We start from the raw sequence: 18378 nt of genomic DNA on the forward strand, positions 1-18378 counted from the left end.
CCCGGGACCAGATGGCTTCACTGGTGAATCTTACCAAATGTTTAAAGAATTAGCACCAAGCCTTCACAAACTGTTCTAACATATAGAAGAAGAGAGAACACTTCCCAACTCATTCTCTGAGGCCAGTATTACCCTGATACCAAAACCAGAAAAAGCCATCACAAGAAAACTACAGACCAGTATCCCTTATGAATATAGATGTAAAAATCCTCAACAAAACATTAACAAACCAAATCTAGCAGTTTATAAAAAGATTTATATATCAAGACCTAGTGGAGTTTATTCCAGGAATGCAAAGTTGTTCAACATATGGAAATTAATCAACAGAAAAAACATATTAATAGAATAAAGGAGGAAATAACCATATGACGTCTTAATAGACACAGAAAAGGCATTTGATAAAATTCAACATTCTTTCATGATAATACATCAACAAACCAAGAATAGAAGGAAACATCCTCAGTCTGATAAAGGACATCTATGAAAACCCACAGCTAACATCATACTGAACGGTGGAAGACTGAAAGCTTTCCCTCTAAGACCAGGAATGGGACAAGGACGTCTGCTTTCATCACTTCTGTTCAATGTTGTGCTGGAGATTCTACCCAAGGAAGTTAAGCTAGAAAATGAAATAAGAGGTTGGAAAGGAAGAAATAAACTATATTTGTAGGTGATACGATCTTATATACAGAAAATCTTAAAGAATTCACAGAAGTTACTGGTAAAGCTAACATCGAGTTCAGCAAGCTTAGAGAATAAAAGATCAATATACAGAAATCAGTAGTATTCCTATACACTAGCAATGAACCATCCGAAAAGGAAATTAAGAAAATTTCCATTTATAATAGTTTGATGCTATTTAAGAATAAAATACTTAAGAATAGACTTCACCAAATAAGTGAAAGACTTGTACACTGAAAAGTACAAAATATTGTTGACAGAAATTAAAGAAGACCTAAATAATGAAAGATGAAAAGATATCTGTGTTCATGGATTGGAAGACTTAATACCATTGATATGGCAGTGCTCCCAAATTATCTACAGATCCAATGTAATCCTACTGCCTTTTTTGTGGAAATTGACAAGCTGGTTCTAAAGTGTATAATGGAAGTTCAGAGAACCCAGAAGAGCCAAAACAATGTTGGAAAACAACAAAGTTGGAGGACTCACACTTTGAGTGAGTCCAGTTTCAAAACTTACTACCAAGCCACAGTAATTAAGACTGTGTGGTTCTGGCGTAAGGATAGACATATAGATCAATGGAATGGAATTGAGAGTCCAGAAATAGATTCTTACATCTATAGTCAATTGATTTTTAACAAGGATGCCAATACCATTTGATGAGGAAAGAATAGTTTCTTTTCAACAAATGGTATTGGAACAACTGGATTTCCACATGCAAAAGAATGAAATTGGACTTTTACACACCATTTACAAAAACTAACTCAATGGATCAAATACCTTGAAACTTTTATAGTGTTAAGGCTATAAAACTCTTAGAAGAAAACATAGGTGTAAATCTTCATAGCCTGGAATTTTTCAGTGGAGTTTCAGATATGACATCCAAAGCATAAACAACAAAAGAAAAAAACAGGTAAATCAGACCTCATCAAAATTTTTAAACAAACAAAAATTTTTAAACATTTTTGCTTCAAAGAACATTATCAAGAAAGTAAAAAGATAACCTACAAAAAAGGAGAAAATATTTGCAAATCATGTATCTGATAAGGGTCTTGTATCCAGAATATATGAAGAAAAGGACTCAGACTCAACAACAAAAAGACAAATAACCCAGTGAAATATGGCCAAAGTAGCTCCACGCCACCAGGGAACCTGGGAGCCAGTGTGGAACACACCTCAGGGTGACTCCACTTCCGGGACAAGGGAGCTGGGGTATCCACACCCCAGTTCCCATCAGTGTAGGTTCAGGGCTGCTCCTGGGGGCTCAGTTCCCCGCCAGTTTGGGCCTGCTGCAGGGGAGGCAAAGTGGGCCCTGGAGGCCAGAAAACAGATCCTCTGTCGGAGAAATGTGTGTGCTGGCAGTGGGAAGAGCAGCCAGCAGGGACCAAAGTGGGAAGGGCAGGGGACTGGGGGAGGCGCCAACGGCATCTGCTACCCGCTTGCTCAACAAATACCGAGTGCGGGGGGAGCCTGGCCCAGCAGATCCCAGCTCTGTGCCAGGAGGGGAGGCAAACAAGTAAGATTGCCAAGAAAAAAAAAAAAATCAAGCGGGGCTGGGGGTGGGGGAATAAATTCAATGAAGAAAATATGAGAGAATTATTAATGGCCAATGGAAGGACTAATTTAGAATGGATGGTCAGAGAAGAAGACCTCTCTCAGGAGGTAACTTTCTAACTCCTAACATAACTGCCTAGCCTGGTAACACACTCTTTATGGAATACCTCTCCCCCTCTCACTTCCCCACCCTCCAACTGGTGTTTCCTTCACTGTCTAAATCAACTCCTTACACTTGCCTTGCCTCAGGGTCTGCTCCTGGGGGAATCCAAACCAACACAGAATGAATGAATGAATGAATGAATTAAAAACCTAGGTTTAAATCCTCACTCCATCACTTGGGCAAACCACGCCTTTGCTGGACTCTGGTCTTCCTTCGGTGACACGGGTGTTACTGCAGTACTCACCTTCCAGGGCTCGGAGAGAACCCAGTGAGATAACGGCGGTGCCCAGGTGCCCTGATTCTTGTTCTGCCATCTTGATTACCACCTGCGATGGGCAGGTGCAGCAGACGCTCTCCTGCTGGCCAGGCATCTGGAGGTTTGCCCAGCGTGCCTTGGGTCAGCCCTCGGCAGCTCCCCGGCAGCCTTCCTCTCGGGGACTCTGTCTGTGGAAAGGAAACATCAGAAGGCCCAGTTGCTAATGAGGCCGACTTACCCGCAGGTTAATGTTCTCTGACTTTGAACACCACGACTCCCACTTAGTCCTCCCGTTATCCCTCCCACTGACGGAAATATGATGGGAAATCAATCACAGTCCCCTCGCTTGTGTCTAAGGTCAGCCTTCAGTCTCTGCCTTTGTCAAGCAGCCTCAGCGACCCATTTTAGGCTCCAATGAAGAGAAGGAATGAGACTCCCCTGCTGGATTTGAGATGTGCTATCTTTGACCCCTCGCAGCTGCCCAGAGCACTAAAAGTTCTCGCAGAGCTTGAGAAACTTGCCAGAATAAGTCAGAACCCCTTGAACTCATCTCTCCCCCTTAACAAAGCAGCCTCCTCCCTCCTGAAAGGCACCATTGTCACTGGGACAAGCCACCTCTGTCCTCCGCGCAGCTGGAGCCTGAGCCTCACGTCTCCTGGGGGCCAGCAGACCCCAGAGGCAGGCACGGTCCTGGGGATGGGAGCCCATGCAGACGCTCTCAAATACGGGGCGATGCTCCTTTTAGATAAAAGGAACAACTTCAGCCAGTGTCAGAGGTACAGGTTGCTTATTGGCAGATGGGACTTGTGACTGTTCAGCCCCTAAGCAGGGACCCTAAACTCAGGCCTGCAGGGGCCGGGCAGAAGCATAACCAGGGAGGTGAGGTGGGTGTAGAACAGTAGGGAATGGTGAGGACTGGAGCACCGGAGAGCACCCGCCCTGGCCGCTAGAGCAGTGTACTCAGCTCCAGCCAACGGCTGTCAGGGACCCCGTGTTGCCGGTCTCCTAAGTCTGTAGACAAGCCAGACATCTAGCTCTGAGGGGGAGGGGATATCTTCCATCGTTAAGTCTTGGCAACGAATTTGCCTTTAAAAAAAAAAACACTTCATGAGCTAGACAAAAGAGCTCTGCCGGCCAGATCAGTTTAGTCTCTTTAAAGTTTCAGTGAGAGGACAGATATTAGGAGGTACATTTCACTTATCTGTTCATTTCTTCATTCAAGGATTGTTCAAAAAATTCAATTCCAAGATATTTTTTTTGTCATTTACCAGGTGCCAAGGAACTGTGCTGAACGCTAAGGGTTCTGGAATGAATTAGAAGAGCTCGCAGCTGAGTGTGCGTGTATGTGTATGTGTGTGTGCGCGCGCATGCGTGTGTTGGCGAGGGGGGTGACATAGATGTGAAGACAGGTACTTGTGGGACACTGAGTAAATTATAACCTCAGGTGTTGCAAGGAGCCGTGGGCACCTGGAGAAGGGAGTGATTGTGTCAAGGGAAGGGGTGACAGTGGGGGAGACAGCACATCTGAGCTGAAGTTCCCAGGGGGAGAAGGGCAGGAGAGTACTGCACGCAGAGGCCCAGCCTGTGCAAAGGCACAGAGGCCGAGCCAGCATGGACATATTTGGGAACAACTGTGCGTTTTGTCCAGGCAGAGAGCAGAAGAGGTACCCAAAGGGACAAGAGAGGAGGTGACCAGGACTGAGAAAAGTCCCCTGATTTCACTTTTTCCCATCTGCATCCCAAGCACTCATGATACGAAATTTTGCTGGTGCAAATGAAAATGACAGCAAGGTTCCCCTGCTCCTCTGCCTCTTTGGCCTTGAGAATGGCCTTGGCAGCCTCGCTGGCAGGCGGAAACTGCACACAGGGGTCTCAAGGCTTGGAAACCCTGAAAGGGAACAGAATAAATCCTAAGGCTCAGTGCCATGGCCCCGTCCCAACAAACGCCTGAGCCAGTTTCTTTCTTTTCTATTTTTAAATTTTTAAAATTCTACAGGGTTTTGCAAAAGAAAATCAAAGGCTCTGTTTGCCAGGTTAATCAAATAGCGCAAGTCATGGCTCTTTTCCCGTCCTTCTCCTCCAGTCTCTCTCCCCAACAAAGCCGATTAGGTTGATTAAAATAAAGCCCGCTGCATTTTAAATGTGGTCTGGATGGCAGGGGCAGAGGGGCGCGTGTGGCAGCTTCGTGCCGGGGACGAGGGTCAGTAGCCTGCTCCAAAATACGGTCCAGATGGGGTGAGATCTAAGACCCCACCCAGGATGAAGTAGAGAAGGTGGGTGGCTTCCCACCTTCATCCTCCCCGGGTTTCCATGGTCACTGCCCGCTTACTTTGGGGTAAGGCAGAATTGTGCTAACAATAACCACTTCCTTCTCTTGCTGGCGTTTCAGGGCAAGAAAGACCCTTCCTTGTGGACGTGCCCCTTCCACCCACCGCTCCAGCTCTTTTTTGTTATCCGCAACACGAGACAGCTGTGTGACTTTGATCTAACCAAGATCAAGGTTTGGAATTACTGCACGGCTGACGGCGTAAGTAACAGGCTCCGGTTCCTGGCTGGGCATTTGGCTGATGGAAGCACTTAGTGCTTTCCCATAGCCTGATTCCCGAAGTTGCAAAATGGGGACCAGGAGGCCCCGTTGCCCTTCCTCCTGGGTGTAGCAAGCGCCTGCTGGGGGCTTTCACTTCGCGTTGTCAGAGCCCCCAGGAACAGAGCCTCCGCTGAAGGTTTGGGAAGTAGAATCAGGTCACCTTTTGGGGGAACTGGAGAAATATGAACCGAGGCGCAGTTTTAACAGATAAGGAAACAGACGCACAGAGAGGTTACATAACGTGGCCCAAGTCACACAGCCAGTGAGCGTCAGAGTGAGAATTTGATTCCCTGCAGTCAGACTCCAGGCCCATTGGCTTAGCCAGCGCTTCTCAAACCGTATCCGCAGCAGCTTGCCTGGGATTCTGATGAAAAGCGGGTTCTAATCCAGCGGGTCTAGGGCGGGGCCCAAGATGCTGCACGTCTCACAGCTCCCGCATGTACCAGCGCTCCTGGTGTGTGCACCCCGCTCTAAACAGCCAAGCTCTTAACCTCTGGGCTCTTCAGCCCCTCTGGTTTCAGAGCCCCTCCACTCCTTCCTACCCTCACACCACTACCCAGGCCCTCATCCTTGCTTTCTTCTCCGGGTTGTTTTTCACATATTCACTTGCACTTATTCCTCCATTCAACCTTGATTATTGAGCACATCCTAGGTACCATCAGGCTTCATGATCAATTCTGAGGACGCTGAGGTAAAGACACAGTCCATGCCTTGGAGGTACTCCTTGTCTAAAAGCTGGCAGACAAGTAAATGTGGAAGTATGAGGCAGTGTGATGAAGGCCTTGATAAAGCTGAACCCGGAGAGCCAAGGGTTTCAAACAGAAGCCCCAGGGACTCAGCAGGGAACGCAGTGAGCAAGGAGGGACAGGACTCCCTCAGCCTATCTTGGTTTCCCCTCTTATGATAGAAAAGGGAGCAAAACTTGTTCTACTTTCCTTTCTAATCTGCTATAAGGGAAGCAATAGTACAAGCGAGATGATAAATGGGAACCAATCCTCGGCCTCAATATTGTTAGAGAGAGACGCTAGGGCCTGGTGGGGAACGTGGCAGACTGGCAAGCACATGGCCCAGGTAAAGGGCAGGGCATTTTTCAGCTTTAACTAATGGTGGATATGGAACAATGCCAGCCAGCACTGCTAGATCTTCTGAACTTTCCCTGAGAGCTGGGAATCTGGATTTTGAGATGAGCTTTTCTGTTTGCAAATGTCAGTAGCTAATTTCAATTCTTTTGAAGCCACCATACAGTTCAAACCAAACTCATCTTTGGGCTGGAGCTAGCCTTTCTCAGTCTGCGGCCCCTGGAGCCCGGAGGAGGGAGCCCGCCTCAGGCTGGGAGAGGTCAGGGAAGGTACTTGAAAGAGCGCATACCTGAGCTCTAGTGGAAGGAGAAGCACTGAGCCGGACAGAAAAGGGAAAGCCTCTCCAGGTGGAGGGAGCTTCGCGGGCAAAGGCGTGGAGGTGTGGAAGAGTACAGCTTCCTAATCGCTCTCTCTGACCCCAGGCCCAAGCCTCCGGTCTGTCTCCAGTAGCCACTGGGAGGTCTGATCACGACTCTACTGTTTCAAGCCCTCAAAGGCTCCCCTTGATCCAGAGAATCCAGGACAGAGGGCCCCTAATCCCTGTGCGTCAAGCCTGCCTCCCTCTTGGCACCCGCCCCTTGACCACGCCACCCTCCAAAGTGCCAGCTGCTCGTGGCTCTCCACCGCCCTCCCTGGTAGGCGCACCTTTAGTCCCTGGCCCCTCCCATCTCGCTCAACTCAGAATGCTTGCCTCTGCCTCGTATTCCTGGGAAACCCAGACATCCCTTTCTCCAGGATGCTCGCCTGACCCCCTGACCCTTGTGCACTTCTGGACCTCATGAACTGGTTCTGTCACCCCTGTACCAGGATGGACACTTGTCCTTCCATCACACTGTGGGCCTCTTGGGATCAGGGCCTGAGTCGTCTCCACCACTGCTCTGTTCCAAGTAGAAATACAAGGTTGTCGATTGAATGAATGAGTTCATTCCCCGAAGAGCCCATAAGCAATTGTCTCATCCATCTTGAGATCCAGATGAGAGACTGAGAGTAGGAGGGGTTAGGATGCTTGCCCAAGGTCATACCGCAGGTTAGAGGCCAACTGGGGCTCAACCAGGAGACTCCGTGCCTCCTCCCACCTTGCCGGCCTCCCCTCCTCTACCTCTTCTGGCTGGTTCTCCACCCACCCACTCACCCAGCCGTCCCTCCAGCTCCCGAATAGCCATCTGCTAGGCTCTGGGGATCTGGAGGCTAACATGGCAGACGCCGTCCCAGCCGGCTCTGTTCACACACGATGCTGCCCCAGAGAAGTAACAAAAGGCTTTCTCTGATTTCTGTGTTTTGATTTTTTTTTTTAAACAAATGCCTAAAGTTTAAATTTGAGAAAAAGTCCAAACTATTGGAACAAATGAGGAAGTTCCTGTGGGCGTGTCAGCCTCCCCTGCCCGGGGGTGTGCGGAGGGGCTGTGCTCTAGGCCCCGGGTGCAGCCCCGGCCCCATGTAGCTGCAGCGCGTTCCTGGATCTAGGGCTGGGTCCTCTCCTTCTCCAGTTCTCCCGGCACTTCCTGGCAGGCGGTCACCAGCATCTTCTGTAATGGTTAGTGAAACAGCGCTGGCTACCCAAGCCCGTGCCCTGTAGCTCGGCCCTGTCAACAACTATATCGCTCAGGCCAAGAAAAGCAGATTTTATGTGCTGGATTACAAAGCAGATAAGCTTCGTCCCTGTTGGCTGAGGCCTGCCTTTCTTCTTTAACCTGCGCTCGGCCTTCCCTGTGTGCTGAGAACAGAAAAGGAACAGGACATCAGGGCGTCATTGCTGTTGCGGGCGTTTTGGGGAGCAGCCGGCTGCGGGGATTAGAGACTTGAGGTGCTTCTACACAGAGGAGCGTGTGGAGGGCCGCAGTCTCCGGCAGGGCCACCACTTACGTCACGCACACCTATCTGTTGACAGAATTTTCCGGGGACAGAAAGCGCAAACAAATGGAGCTGCAGGTTGGTTTCATTTAATATTCTCCAGAGAACGCTATTACTGTGTGTTTTAGAGGAGATAAAATGAGAGTTTATAGGAAATATAGCTCAGCCCAGTAGACACGGCTTGTTAAGACAGTGTTTTGTGTCTGGGAATTCAAGGAAGCAAAGTTCAATGTGAGGCGCTGATCCAACCAAGGCTTATTTAGAGCATAAGAAAAGAAGGTGCTAGAAGAATGGAAGTCTCTTATTGGAAAATCTGCTGCCCGTTTAATCCTCGGGCTAACTTGGATGGGTTCCTTCCCCCTCGTTAGGGGATGCGGTAAGCGTGAGCCGGCCCGGAGGAGAGGACTTGCGGGCAGGGTAGGGACACGGAGGCTAGCATCCGCCCATGCAGGCACACAGGGCGGCCCGCAGGTGTGGGTACTCATGACAGCCGCCGTTTACCCAGCGCTGCATGCGTCCGGCAGGCGTGAAGCCCCCACTGAGCGCTCCGTAAACATCTGATGCCTGAACAAATAACTGAACAAATGAATCATCTCAATTAACCCCCCAACCATCCTGCAAGGTGGATGTTGTCGGGCCCCACGTTGTAGATAAAGAAGCTGGGGCTTAGGATAAAAAGATCCTACGGGACAGATAGCTGCGTCTCTTTTGCCAACTCTGCTTGGAAATGGCTGCCTGGAGTGCTGTCTTGAGAAGCATTTAGAACTTTCCTTCTGGTTCATCCAGGAAAGGGTGTGTGATTGATCAGCGATGCCTGTCTTGGGCTCAGGAGGAGGACGCGATAATATGTTTGTCACATTTTGTGATGTTTCCCCAGATTAGATGACTGGCCCAGCTAGTGAGGAGTAAGGGACCGAGGTGGGAAGGGAACATGGGGGCTGTGGGTTTTCCTGCGGTTTTTCTCGGCATTGCTTCCCCTGCAGAGCGACATCTGCTAGGAGAAAGGAATCAGTGGTTTCCCTCCTCTAGGATGTAATAACCCATCCAAAAAGTGGGCTTTCAGCTGCTCGCCACGGCCCATCTGTTTTCGTTTATAATAAGCACATTCATCATCTCCGTGGCGCCATTCCATCACCATTTTCACCTGCAGCATCACCATGCGGACGCCACCTCCAGCCTGGTCACGACAGCAAGTGAGGCAGGACCCAGTGATATAGTTTATGCATGGACATGGTGCTCACTAAGTAGTTTCTGAATTAATTAATTAATTAATTAATGTTAGGTTTCCCCAGTGGTATATTTCTTTTCTTTTTTTTTTAACTTTTTATTTTATATTGGAGTATAGTTGATTAACAACATTGTGATAGTTTCAGGTATACAGCAAAGTGATTCAGTTATACATATACATATAACTATTCTTTTTCAAATTCTTTTCCCATTTAGGTTGTTACGTAATATCGAGCAGAGTTCCCTGTGCTCTACAGCAGGTCCTTGTTGGTTATCCATTTTAAAAATAGCAGTGTGTACATGTCAATCCCAAACTCCAGTGGTATATTTCTGTGACTTGTCATGGTGATCCAGGCCAGGACTGCCCAGTAGAACTTCTGATGATATTAACATGCTCTATCTGCCTTGTCTAGGGCAGTAGCCACTAGGCCCAGGTGGCCACTGAGAACTTGAATTGTGGCTCCTGTAACTGAGAGACTGCATTTTACAATTTATTTCATTTTAATATTAATGTAATTGTCCACATGTGGCTGGTGACTACATATTGGACCATAAGGGTCTTGGTGCTCAGGGAACCATGTTGAACAAATAGACAAGGTCCTGTTCATACAGCCCTGTCCCTTCTCATGAGGAAGGGACAAAAAAAAAAAAGGACACAAGTGAATAGTGTCATTTCAGGTAATGTTAAGTGTTCTGAAGACGATAAAATCAGGCAACGGGAGAGAGGCAGGCGGAGAAAGAGGCAGGGCTGCTCTGGACAGGTGATCAAAGGCCTTCCCCGACCTGGATGTTGAGAAGGAGCAGCCGTGCTAACATCAGTGGGAAGAGAATTCCCAGCAGGGGGCACAGCAAGAGCAAAGGCAGGAACAACCAGTTTAGGCAGAGACTGAGCTGGTGAACAGAGGAGAGGGTAAGGGGAGGTCCCAAGGGTAGGTGGGAACCAGGTCATGTGGGCCTTACTGGTTTGGAGGCAGAATAGGGAGATGGTCAGAGCCAGCCCAGCTGGGGCAAACCCTGGCTCCTCCTATTCCTAGCCATGTGACCTTGGGCATGTTACTCTACGCCTCTATGCCTCGGTTTCCTCATCTGGAAAATGGGGTGATTATTGTTCGGTTAATACGTATGAAATGCTCAGAATGACTCCTGGCCTTTGTGAGCACTATACAAAAGTTAGCTCTTAGTATCATTATTGGAGGGTTTTGGGCAAAGGGTGATACAATCTGATTGAGGAATTTAAAAGATCACTCAGGCTGCTGTTTGGAGAAGGGATCAGAGGGAAGAGGCAGCCCCAAGAGGAGGCTCTTAGCATAGTCTAGCTTGATGGCTTGGATGAGGGTCACAGTGCTTCTGGAGTGCACCATGGGTAGACTCAATTCATCCCAGGGCAATATTTCTATTTTCAGAAAGACCTCTTTTTTTGGCAGGGTTGGGGGGGTGGATTTTCAAACGAATGCAAGTGAAGAGATTAGTTCAATAATGACCTATGTACCTTTCACCAGCTTCATTAATTATCTACATTCTGCCATTTTTGTTCCATCTCTTCCCCTAACATTTAAAAATAATTGTAGCTATCATATCATTTCACTCATAAATTTTTTGTATGCATCTCTAACAGATAAGGAGTTGGTTTTTATATAATCCCAATGCCACTATCATACCTGACAATAATTAATTATTATGCTGTAATACCCAGTCCATATTCAAATATCCTTGATTGCCCCCAAATTATTTTTTTTAATAGTTGATTTGTTTGGATCAGGATACAAACGGAGGAGGCCAAACATGGCAATGGCTTTGAAGTCAAAGATGTGACCTTCATTTGGGCAGCTAAGTCAGTGTAGCCTGATGGCTCTGCCATATGGTGGGGTCTGTGCACCCTTGGGCCTGGAGATCATGATGGCATCTTAACAGGGCAGCTGGTGGGAAAGGCACTAACCCAGGTGCACGAGAGCCTTCCTCAGGTGTTGACCTCAGGCTTGGTCTAGGCCGTTGCCTGTCACCAGAGGGTGCTCTCTTGTAGGTGGGCTGCAGGATCTGAAATCTATGTGCAGAGTCCATACTCGGGAAGATACAGGTGTGGTCATCTTGAGAGTCCCAGGAGGCTCAGGTTTGAAGCAGACCCCCAGCCAGCAGGGGAAGGAGAAGTGAGCAGAGAATTCTGCCTTGAGAGAGGGGGCCCAACGAGGTATTCAGGCTCCAACCAGAAGGTTGGAATTCAGATCCATACTGTACTCCCACCAGGGATGAGAACACAGATGCAGAACCAGGGTAGAAGCTGAGGCCCATGTCCTGTTCTGTACAGACCAGGGGACAGGCTGCATCTGGGACCAGACAGATGTCTAGGTAGGGAGAACTGCTCACCCATGTGCAGGGGCCAGCCTAGGACAACAAGATAAATCCCAGACCCCCTAGCGGGTAGGGCTCCCCATCTCCTGCCTGCCTTGGCCAGGACTGATTTAGTAGCTGAATCTGTTGATTAAAGTTCTCAGTCCCAGCGCTAGTGTATCAGCCAGGATTCTCTTGGTAACAAAGGACAAGAAAACCCAATTAAATCCGGCTTAAGGACAAAAAAGTGTTCTTTGGCTCATGTTACAGGAGAGTATGAGTTTGCTGGCTTCAGGCATGGCAGGATCCAGGAGTTCACATGATGTCATCAGGAATCTGCCTCCCTCCATCACATATCTCTGCTTTCCTCTGTGTTGGCATCATCCTCAGGTTCCAGGTGGTGGTCCCTGATGACATCGCTCTTGATTTCAGCACTCCTTGCAGAAAGAGACTCTCCTCAAGAAAGTCCCAGACTGAGGGCCCACTGGCCAGGCCTGGGTTGCAACCTGGGGTGAGGCCCACATTATCCACATGAAGTCAGGTCGAGGGAAGGGTGGATTCCCGATGGAAAATTGAGGTGCTGTCTCCAAAAGAAGGGACCATCACCAGGGAAAGTAGAAAACGATACCCAAACTAGGTCCTTTTTCTTTTCCTCTAAGAATGCAGAAATCACATGCTGTTGAATTTATTCGTTAAACCTTCCCCAAGGCTTAATTTCTGAACCAAGCTTCGCTCCCAGCCACGAGATACTTTTCTTCGGCATTCCCCCCCGGCCTTGCACTGACACCCCAGCTTGGTATCCCCACCCTCTGGCCCCTCTGCCCCGGTCCCGGCTCCGCTTCCTTTTACTGTCTGCAACAGCGCCCGACTCCCACCTTTGAATCCTCCGCTCCGCCCTTTGCCCCTCACTGCCAGTCATTTCTAAGTCCTACCATTTCCACTGCCCAAACCTGTCTCCTTCCAAGTCCAGCTCCTCCTTCCCCTGCTGCCCGCTGCCCCCTCCACCTCCCCGCTCCGCTCACTCATATGCTCAGTCCCTCCGTCTCATCAGCAGAGCCGTATCGATCGCCCCACACTCAGGCGTTTTGCTGGGGCCGGGAATCAGACACGCTGTCTGCCCCTGCGAGCTCTCACCCAGGCAGGATGGCCCAGGGGGATAACGGCAAACCACAGTTCAGTGGGGCTGGGACAGTGGCGGGAGATGAGCCGAGGGCCTCGCCACTGCAGAATGCCTCAGGGGAGAGGCCGCAGTCCCCGGCCAGCTCGTGCTGCCGGGGCACCCTGGGAAGAGGCTGTGCCCCGACTCACCAAAGGCAGCTCACAGATTGCAGCTGGCTCACAGCGTGTTTTCAAAGTTCTTTAATTAATTGCCAACATTTAAAAATTGGAAGGGATTCCATGCAAAATAGGGATTTTTGACTTTTATTGAGAAACTAGACGATCTGGCGACACGAGGTCACATCCACTCCTGGAAGCTTTGGCGGAGCTGAGTCACGGCGCCGCAGTCCCCACCACTCCTACTTGTGTCCCCGACACAGTGACACAGTTGTCCTGACACCACACCACCTCTCCCATTTGCCATGCTTGCCCGGGCCCTGCGTGCATGTGCACTGGTGACCTTCCCCATTCTCAGACCCCAAAACTGGCTCTCTGGCTCTTCCATCCTTATTCAACTTTCATCCCCTCTGGTCCCTAGGAAACTCCTCTCTTCTGTGCCTTTGCTCCTGCCCTTTCCAGCACCTGGAATGCCTAGCCGGTCTCATTACAAACCCTGCCTTTGGAAACATCAAGGTTCTGCTTCACCCACCAGCCTCCTGCACACCCTTAGCCTGCCCCAGGCCCCTTCTGGTGGTCTCAGCCACCCCTTCCGGGCACCAAGTCATGTACTTCCCTGGGGTATCCCTCAGTTTCCTGAGCCTTTGGTGTCCCAAACGGGTGCCCCCGGCCAAATCTATCCTGCAGGCATATTCCGTTTGGCACTCACGATGTTGTACAGCTTGTGAAACATTTGACAACGTTGGAAAGTTGGCTTTTGATGAGCCGGCTATATTCCCTCTGTGGCGTCCACTGGCTGGAGCCCAGTGGTCCCTGCAGCCTCTGGACTTGCAGGTGTGCGTTCCCCAGCTCACCAGCGTCCCCGTGCCGCTCACATCTGTGGTGCTGCAAGCATTTGAGTCTGTGACACCTAATTATTCATACTTTTGTGAACTCCTTAAGGAGAGGAGCCTTGCTCTCATCTTTTGTGTCTCACACAGGCCAGGATCCTGAAAGGCCCCCATGTGGTATGTGTTGGGTTGAATAAAATTGTGAGAATTGCCTGCTGGGGCCTGAGCCCAGATCGAGGGGAATCTTTTTTTTTTTTAATTTATTTTTTATTGAAATATAGTTGATTTACAATATCGTGTTAGTTTCTGGTGTACAGCATAGTGATTCAGTTATATATATGTATGCATATATATGTTATGTATGTACATATATACACATATATATATATATATTCCTTTTCAGATTCTTTTCCCTTATAGGTTATTACAAAATACTGAGTCGAGTTCCCTGTGCTATACAGGAGGTCCTTGTTGGTTGTCTGTTTTATATATAGTAGTGTGTATATGTCAATCCCAACTTGAGGGGTATCTTGACCTCAGTCAGCAGGAGTAATGCTAGGTCCCACTCTGGAGTGGATGGGGTTCTCCTGTGCCTGCTGCCAGCCTCTGCCAGGAACAGGGAACTGCTGCACCAGGACTTAGGGGAGCAGGGAGTCTCCAGCCACGCTAGCCCTGAGCAGCCAGCCTCAGTGGGTACTTCCATCCAGGCAGTAGATGGGGTACAAGACAATGATGGCGGCTTGCGTTTCTTGAGTGTGTATTATGTGCCAGTCAGCATTCAAAGCACTTTACACGTATGAGCTCGTTTATTCCGTACAGCAGTCCTATGAGATTGGTACTATGGTGATCAGCTCCATCCTACAGATGGGGAAGCTGAGGCACAGAAAAGCAAAAGAACTTACTGGTAGTCACATGACTACCAGGCAATCTGGTGCCCACCACCTGGTGCTGCCTTTCAATAGAGAGTAGTTGTGGTCACTGGCAAGCCGGGCCCTGCCTAGAGCAGCCATCACTCTGCCCTGGCGCCCTCCTGCCAGATGGCCTAAATTTTCAAGAGAGGCCAAAAATGCACATTGTTATGTGAAAGCTCTCAGTTTTTAGATATTATCAGCTGGTTCTGAAATTTTTAACTGCTCTATGGGCCAAACCAGCCCAGATTCAGCTGTAGGTCCTCCAGTTAGTGACCCCGTCTGTCAGGTCCCATCCCCATCCTTTGTCCTCTGAGTCTGTGATGCCGGGAGGTCAGAGTCGTTGGCCCCCAGCCTGGCATGTAATAGGTTAAATGTAGCTTGTTAAATGTCACATGTCCCCACCGTCTTCTTCAAGTGGCTACATCACAAAGAAGGGTTTTCATTGCTCTTCCTCCCAAGGTACATATGAAAGGTCATTGAGATCTCCTCTCGATAAAGCATTCAAGTTCAGGTGGAAAGAGCAGGTTTAGTTCCCAGAGCCAGGCCTCAAGATAGATGGCGATAGGCCTGTTCCCCATCCTTGAAGGTCTCCATCCGGCTGAAGACAGGTGAGCACATGGGGCCACGAGGTAGTAGGCGCAAGGGTCCAGTCGCAAGCCCAGCTGTGAGAGCCTAGAGGAGGACCCTCGACTCAACCTGAGGAGGCGGGGAGAGACACATCGGGAGGGGCAGATCGGGAGGGCCAAGGGCTTCCCGGAGGGGTCGTCAGCTCCCGAGCCAGGTCCCGAAGCCTACGTGGCAGCTCTCTGGGCAGCTGCAGCTCACTCCCCAAAGTCCCCCGTGCCTGATAAGCCTCCCAATCAGCCCACAACCCCTCGGCCCCTCCTGTTGTGGACCCAGCACTTCCCGGCAAAGAGAGCAGTAAGGGACGGCAGCCCATGTTCTCCCCGTGCGGTGGAGCCAGCGTGGGTGCCCAGCAGGTGACAGAACCCCTAGAGTGCGGGCCCCCTCGGGCTGTGCATGAATGAGGTCCAGTGACACACGGCTGGTTCGACTCCAGTTGTCACCCACACCGAGGAAGGGTTTGCTTTAATGGACCCTCCCTGGCATCCAGCACGTAGGCTTAGCCAATGCTTTGCTCCAGATCATTTCCTTCAGGCTTTTTCGCCTGTGCTGAGGGCGGTTGTTGGTCTCTAGGGAAAGTGTTTTGTGAGCACAAGAGCCCCCGCCTGCGCTTGGGTTGTTGTCATGATGGAGCCGGGCCGCCATCAATCTTTGCTGAGCAATTCATGTGCTCGTTGGAAGAGACATGTTATTTGACCCCAGGACCAGGGAGGAAAGTGGCCTTATCGAGTCAATTCAATTACTTAGGTCAAAATAATATTAATGTTGTGTTAAAATGCATTACAGTCTCAACATGATTGGTTCTCGTCAACTGGAAAGAAGGATAAAGTCCTTCTTCGGACTAGAGAAGGTGCTCCCATTGACTACGTGGCACCCACAGAGTTTCAAAGTGTCCTTTTGAAAATCCACTGCAAAAGGGGTTTGAGACAACATCAACAAAAGGCATAGCAATAACTCTAGTTAAACGAGGAAGAAAATATGAGCACCAAGGAAGCAAGTACACACACACACACACACACACACACACACACACACACACACACACACACACACACACACAAATGGTTCTCAAGGGTAAGGTCGTCAGCAGGATGGAGTTTCACCTGGACTTCTTGGAAGCTGAGGCAAAGGAGGAAACAGCCAGGACTAGAGCCCTCTTGTTGGAAAGGAGGAAGCAGGCTGGTTGTTTAGGAGTGAAAGGATTTTCCCTTGGATCTATTCCCAAAGGCACCCCTCATGCAGAGCTTTACAGAGGGATGCCAAGTAGTACAGATCTGCTAAATCTCAACCCCTTCTTCTCCACGGAGCACACACGTGTCTCACATAGCTTTGGACCACACTCTTGAGGTGTGATGGCAGTTGCATCAATATGTACATAAATACATAGGAAAAGCCTGGAAGGACACAAGCATACGTACACATGCTCCCCACCAGTGCCCATAGGGACTGCCTCTAGGGAGTGAGGAGAGAGCTAGGATGGGAGTACGAGATAGTTGGTCCATGGGGACTAATTAAGAAATAGAAGTGGGGACTCAGGGTTCCACCCAGAGCAGGTGGCCAGGCTAGCACTTCCAAGACGGAGGCCCTCTCCAGGTCTGGCTTGACCCAAAGGGAGGTGGCAGTAGGACCTCAGGGTGCCAGCCAGAGTGGCTCCCTGTGCACCAGCTGTGTGACCTCAGGGAAGGCTGAGGCGCAGTTTCTTCATCTGTCAGATGGGCCCTAATGCCCAAGACCTTGGGGAGTTGTTCCAAAGACAACATGGGACAATGCATGCAGCCTTTTTTTTTTTTTTTAACACATGGAATTCCCCAGAGAAGTGACTCCCTACTGTTCCCCACCAGGGATCCCACCCTGGTGATGCTTGGACCAAATCCACCCACAGATACGGCTTGTTTGGTCTGCAGAGTGTTGGAAACTTTAAACACCATCAGGTAGGGGGCATGAACCTCTCAGCTCCCCATGACCCCCGCCACTCCCTGTGGTTTCCACCCTAACCCTCTTCTCTCTCCTACCTGCCTGATCCTAGGGGCATTAGAGGTCACACCCCTCTAATAGCACCCCAGCCTGCTCCCCTCTCTCTGTCCCCACTCAGCCAGGCTTCTTGGAGAGAGCTGAGGTCAGACGGGGCTCTAGACCGTTCACGGACGGTCCAGAAGCCCATTGTGGAAACCAGGCATCTCCTTACGGAAGCCGGGATGCCCATCTGATGACTGTGCGGACTGAAAGGTCTCCTCCCCACCCACCGCCTCTCTCGGTGAGAGAGTGTCTGTCTCACCAGATGTTTCCACGGCGGTAATTTTGCGGAACTAGTCATTGAAAGCTGCCCAGGCTGTCCTTCTCAAATAGCTATTTCCTGATTAATTCACATCACACACTTGCTCTGCGCGTCCGCTAAACAGAGAACACATCCGTATAAACATGTAAAAGAGGGCTTTGAGAATCGACTTTTCTGACAGGCGGCAAATAGTAGCCTGCCATCCTGCAATTGGACGATTGAAGCTGGGTTCCTGTGGTGTAACACGGGCTTGACGTTGCTCATCCTAAATTGCTACAGAAACCTTCGTAGCAATAACTTAGTGAACTAGGGAGTTAGTTAGAGCTTCGTTGCCTGGCTTTCAGGAGGGCTAAGGCAGGGGGAAATAAGTATAGATGGACACCTCTGGGATCTCAGATCTTGTATCCCAAGAGCGGATCAGAAGCCAAAGCAAGATGGAAAATGGTCTGGGGTTGAAATCAACAGGCTACCATTTTTCTGATCAGGTTTGTTCTCTGAAGATGGTTAGAGAGCAGTGTTGCCCGGGGAGAAAAATACCTGTGTTTATTTACTTATAATTCCAAAGGGATTACTGAGCAGCAGCTATGTGCCAGGCACTTGCCGGGCCCTTGGATGAGATTAGTCGGGTCTCTGCTGTCTTGGAGCTTAACTTTGAGTGGGGGAGACAATAAATAAGTTAGAAAGCTGATAAACAAGACCATTTCAGAGACCAGAAGGAAAGGAAACAGGGCCATGGGCTA

General features: G+C 49.6%; 1 protein-coding gene across 5 annotated transcripts in view; it reads left to right on the forward strand.

Moving 5' to 3' along the window:
* KATNIP (katanin interacting protein) overlaps positions 1-18378 on the forward strand; it is a 192122-nt gene that overhangs the window by 125530 nt on the left and 48214 nt on the right. For 4 of the 5 annotated variants that reach the window (XM_082360798.1, XM_082360795.1, XM_082360794.1 and 1 more), the window contains one exon: positions 5044-5181. The exons of the other annotated variant lie outside the window; for it this stretch is intronic. In XM_082360798.1, coding sequence (XP_082216924.1) covers positions 5044-5181 — 138 coding nt within the window. The remainder of the gene's footprint in view (positions 1-5043; positions 5182-18378) is intronic. 5 annotated transcript variants of the gene reach the window in all.

The sequence above is a fragment of the Balaenoptera borealis genome (genome assembly GCF_965194805.1).
Source record: "Balaenoptera borealis genome assembly, chromosome: 16".
NCBI classification, from domain to species: Eukaryota; Metazoa; Chordata; class Mammalia; order Artiodactyla; family Balaenopteridae; genus Balaenoptera; species Balaenoptera borealis.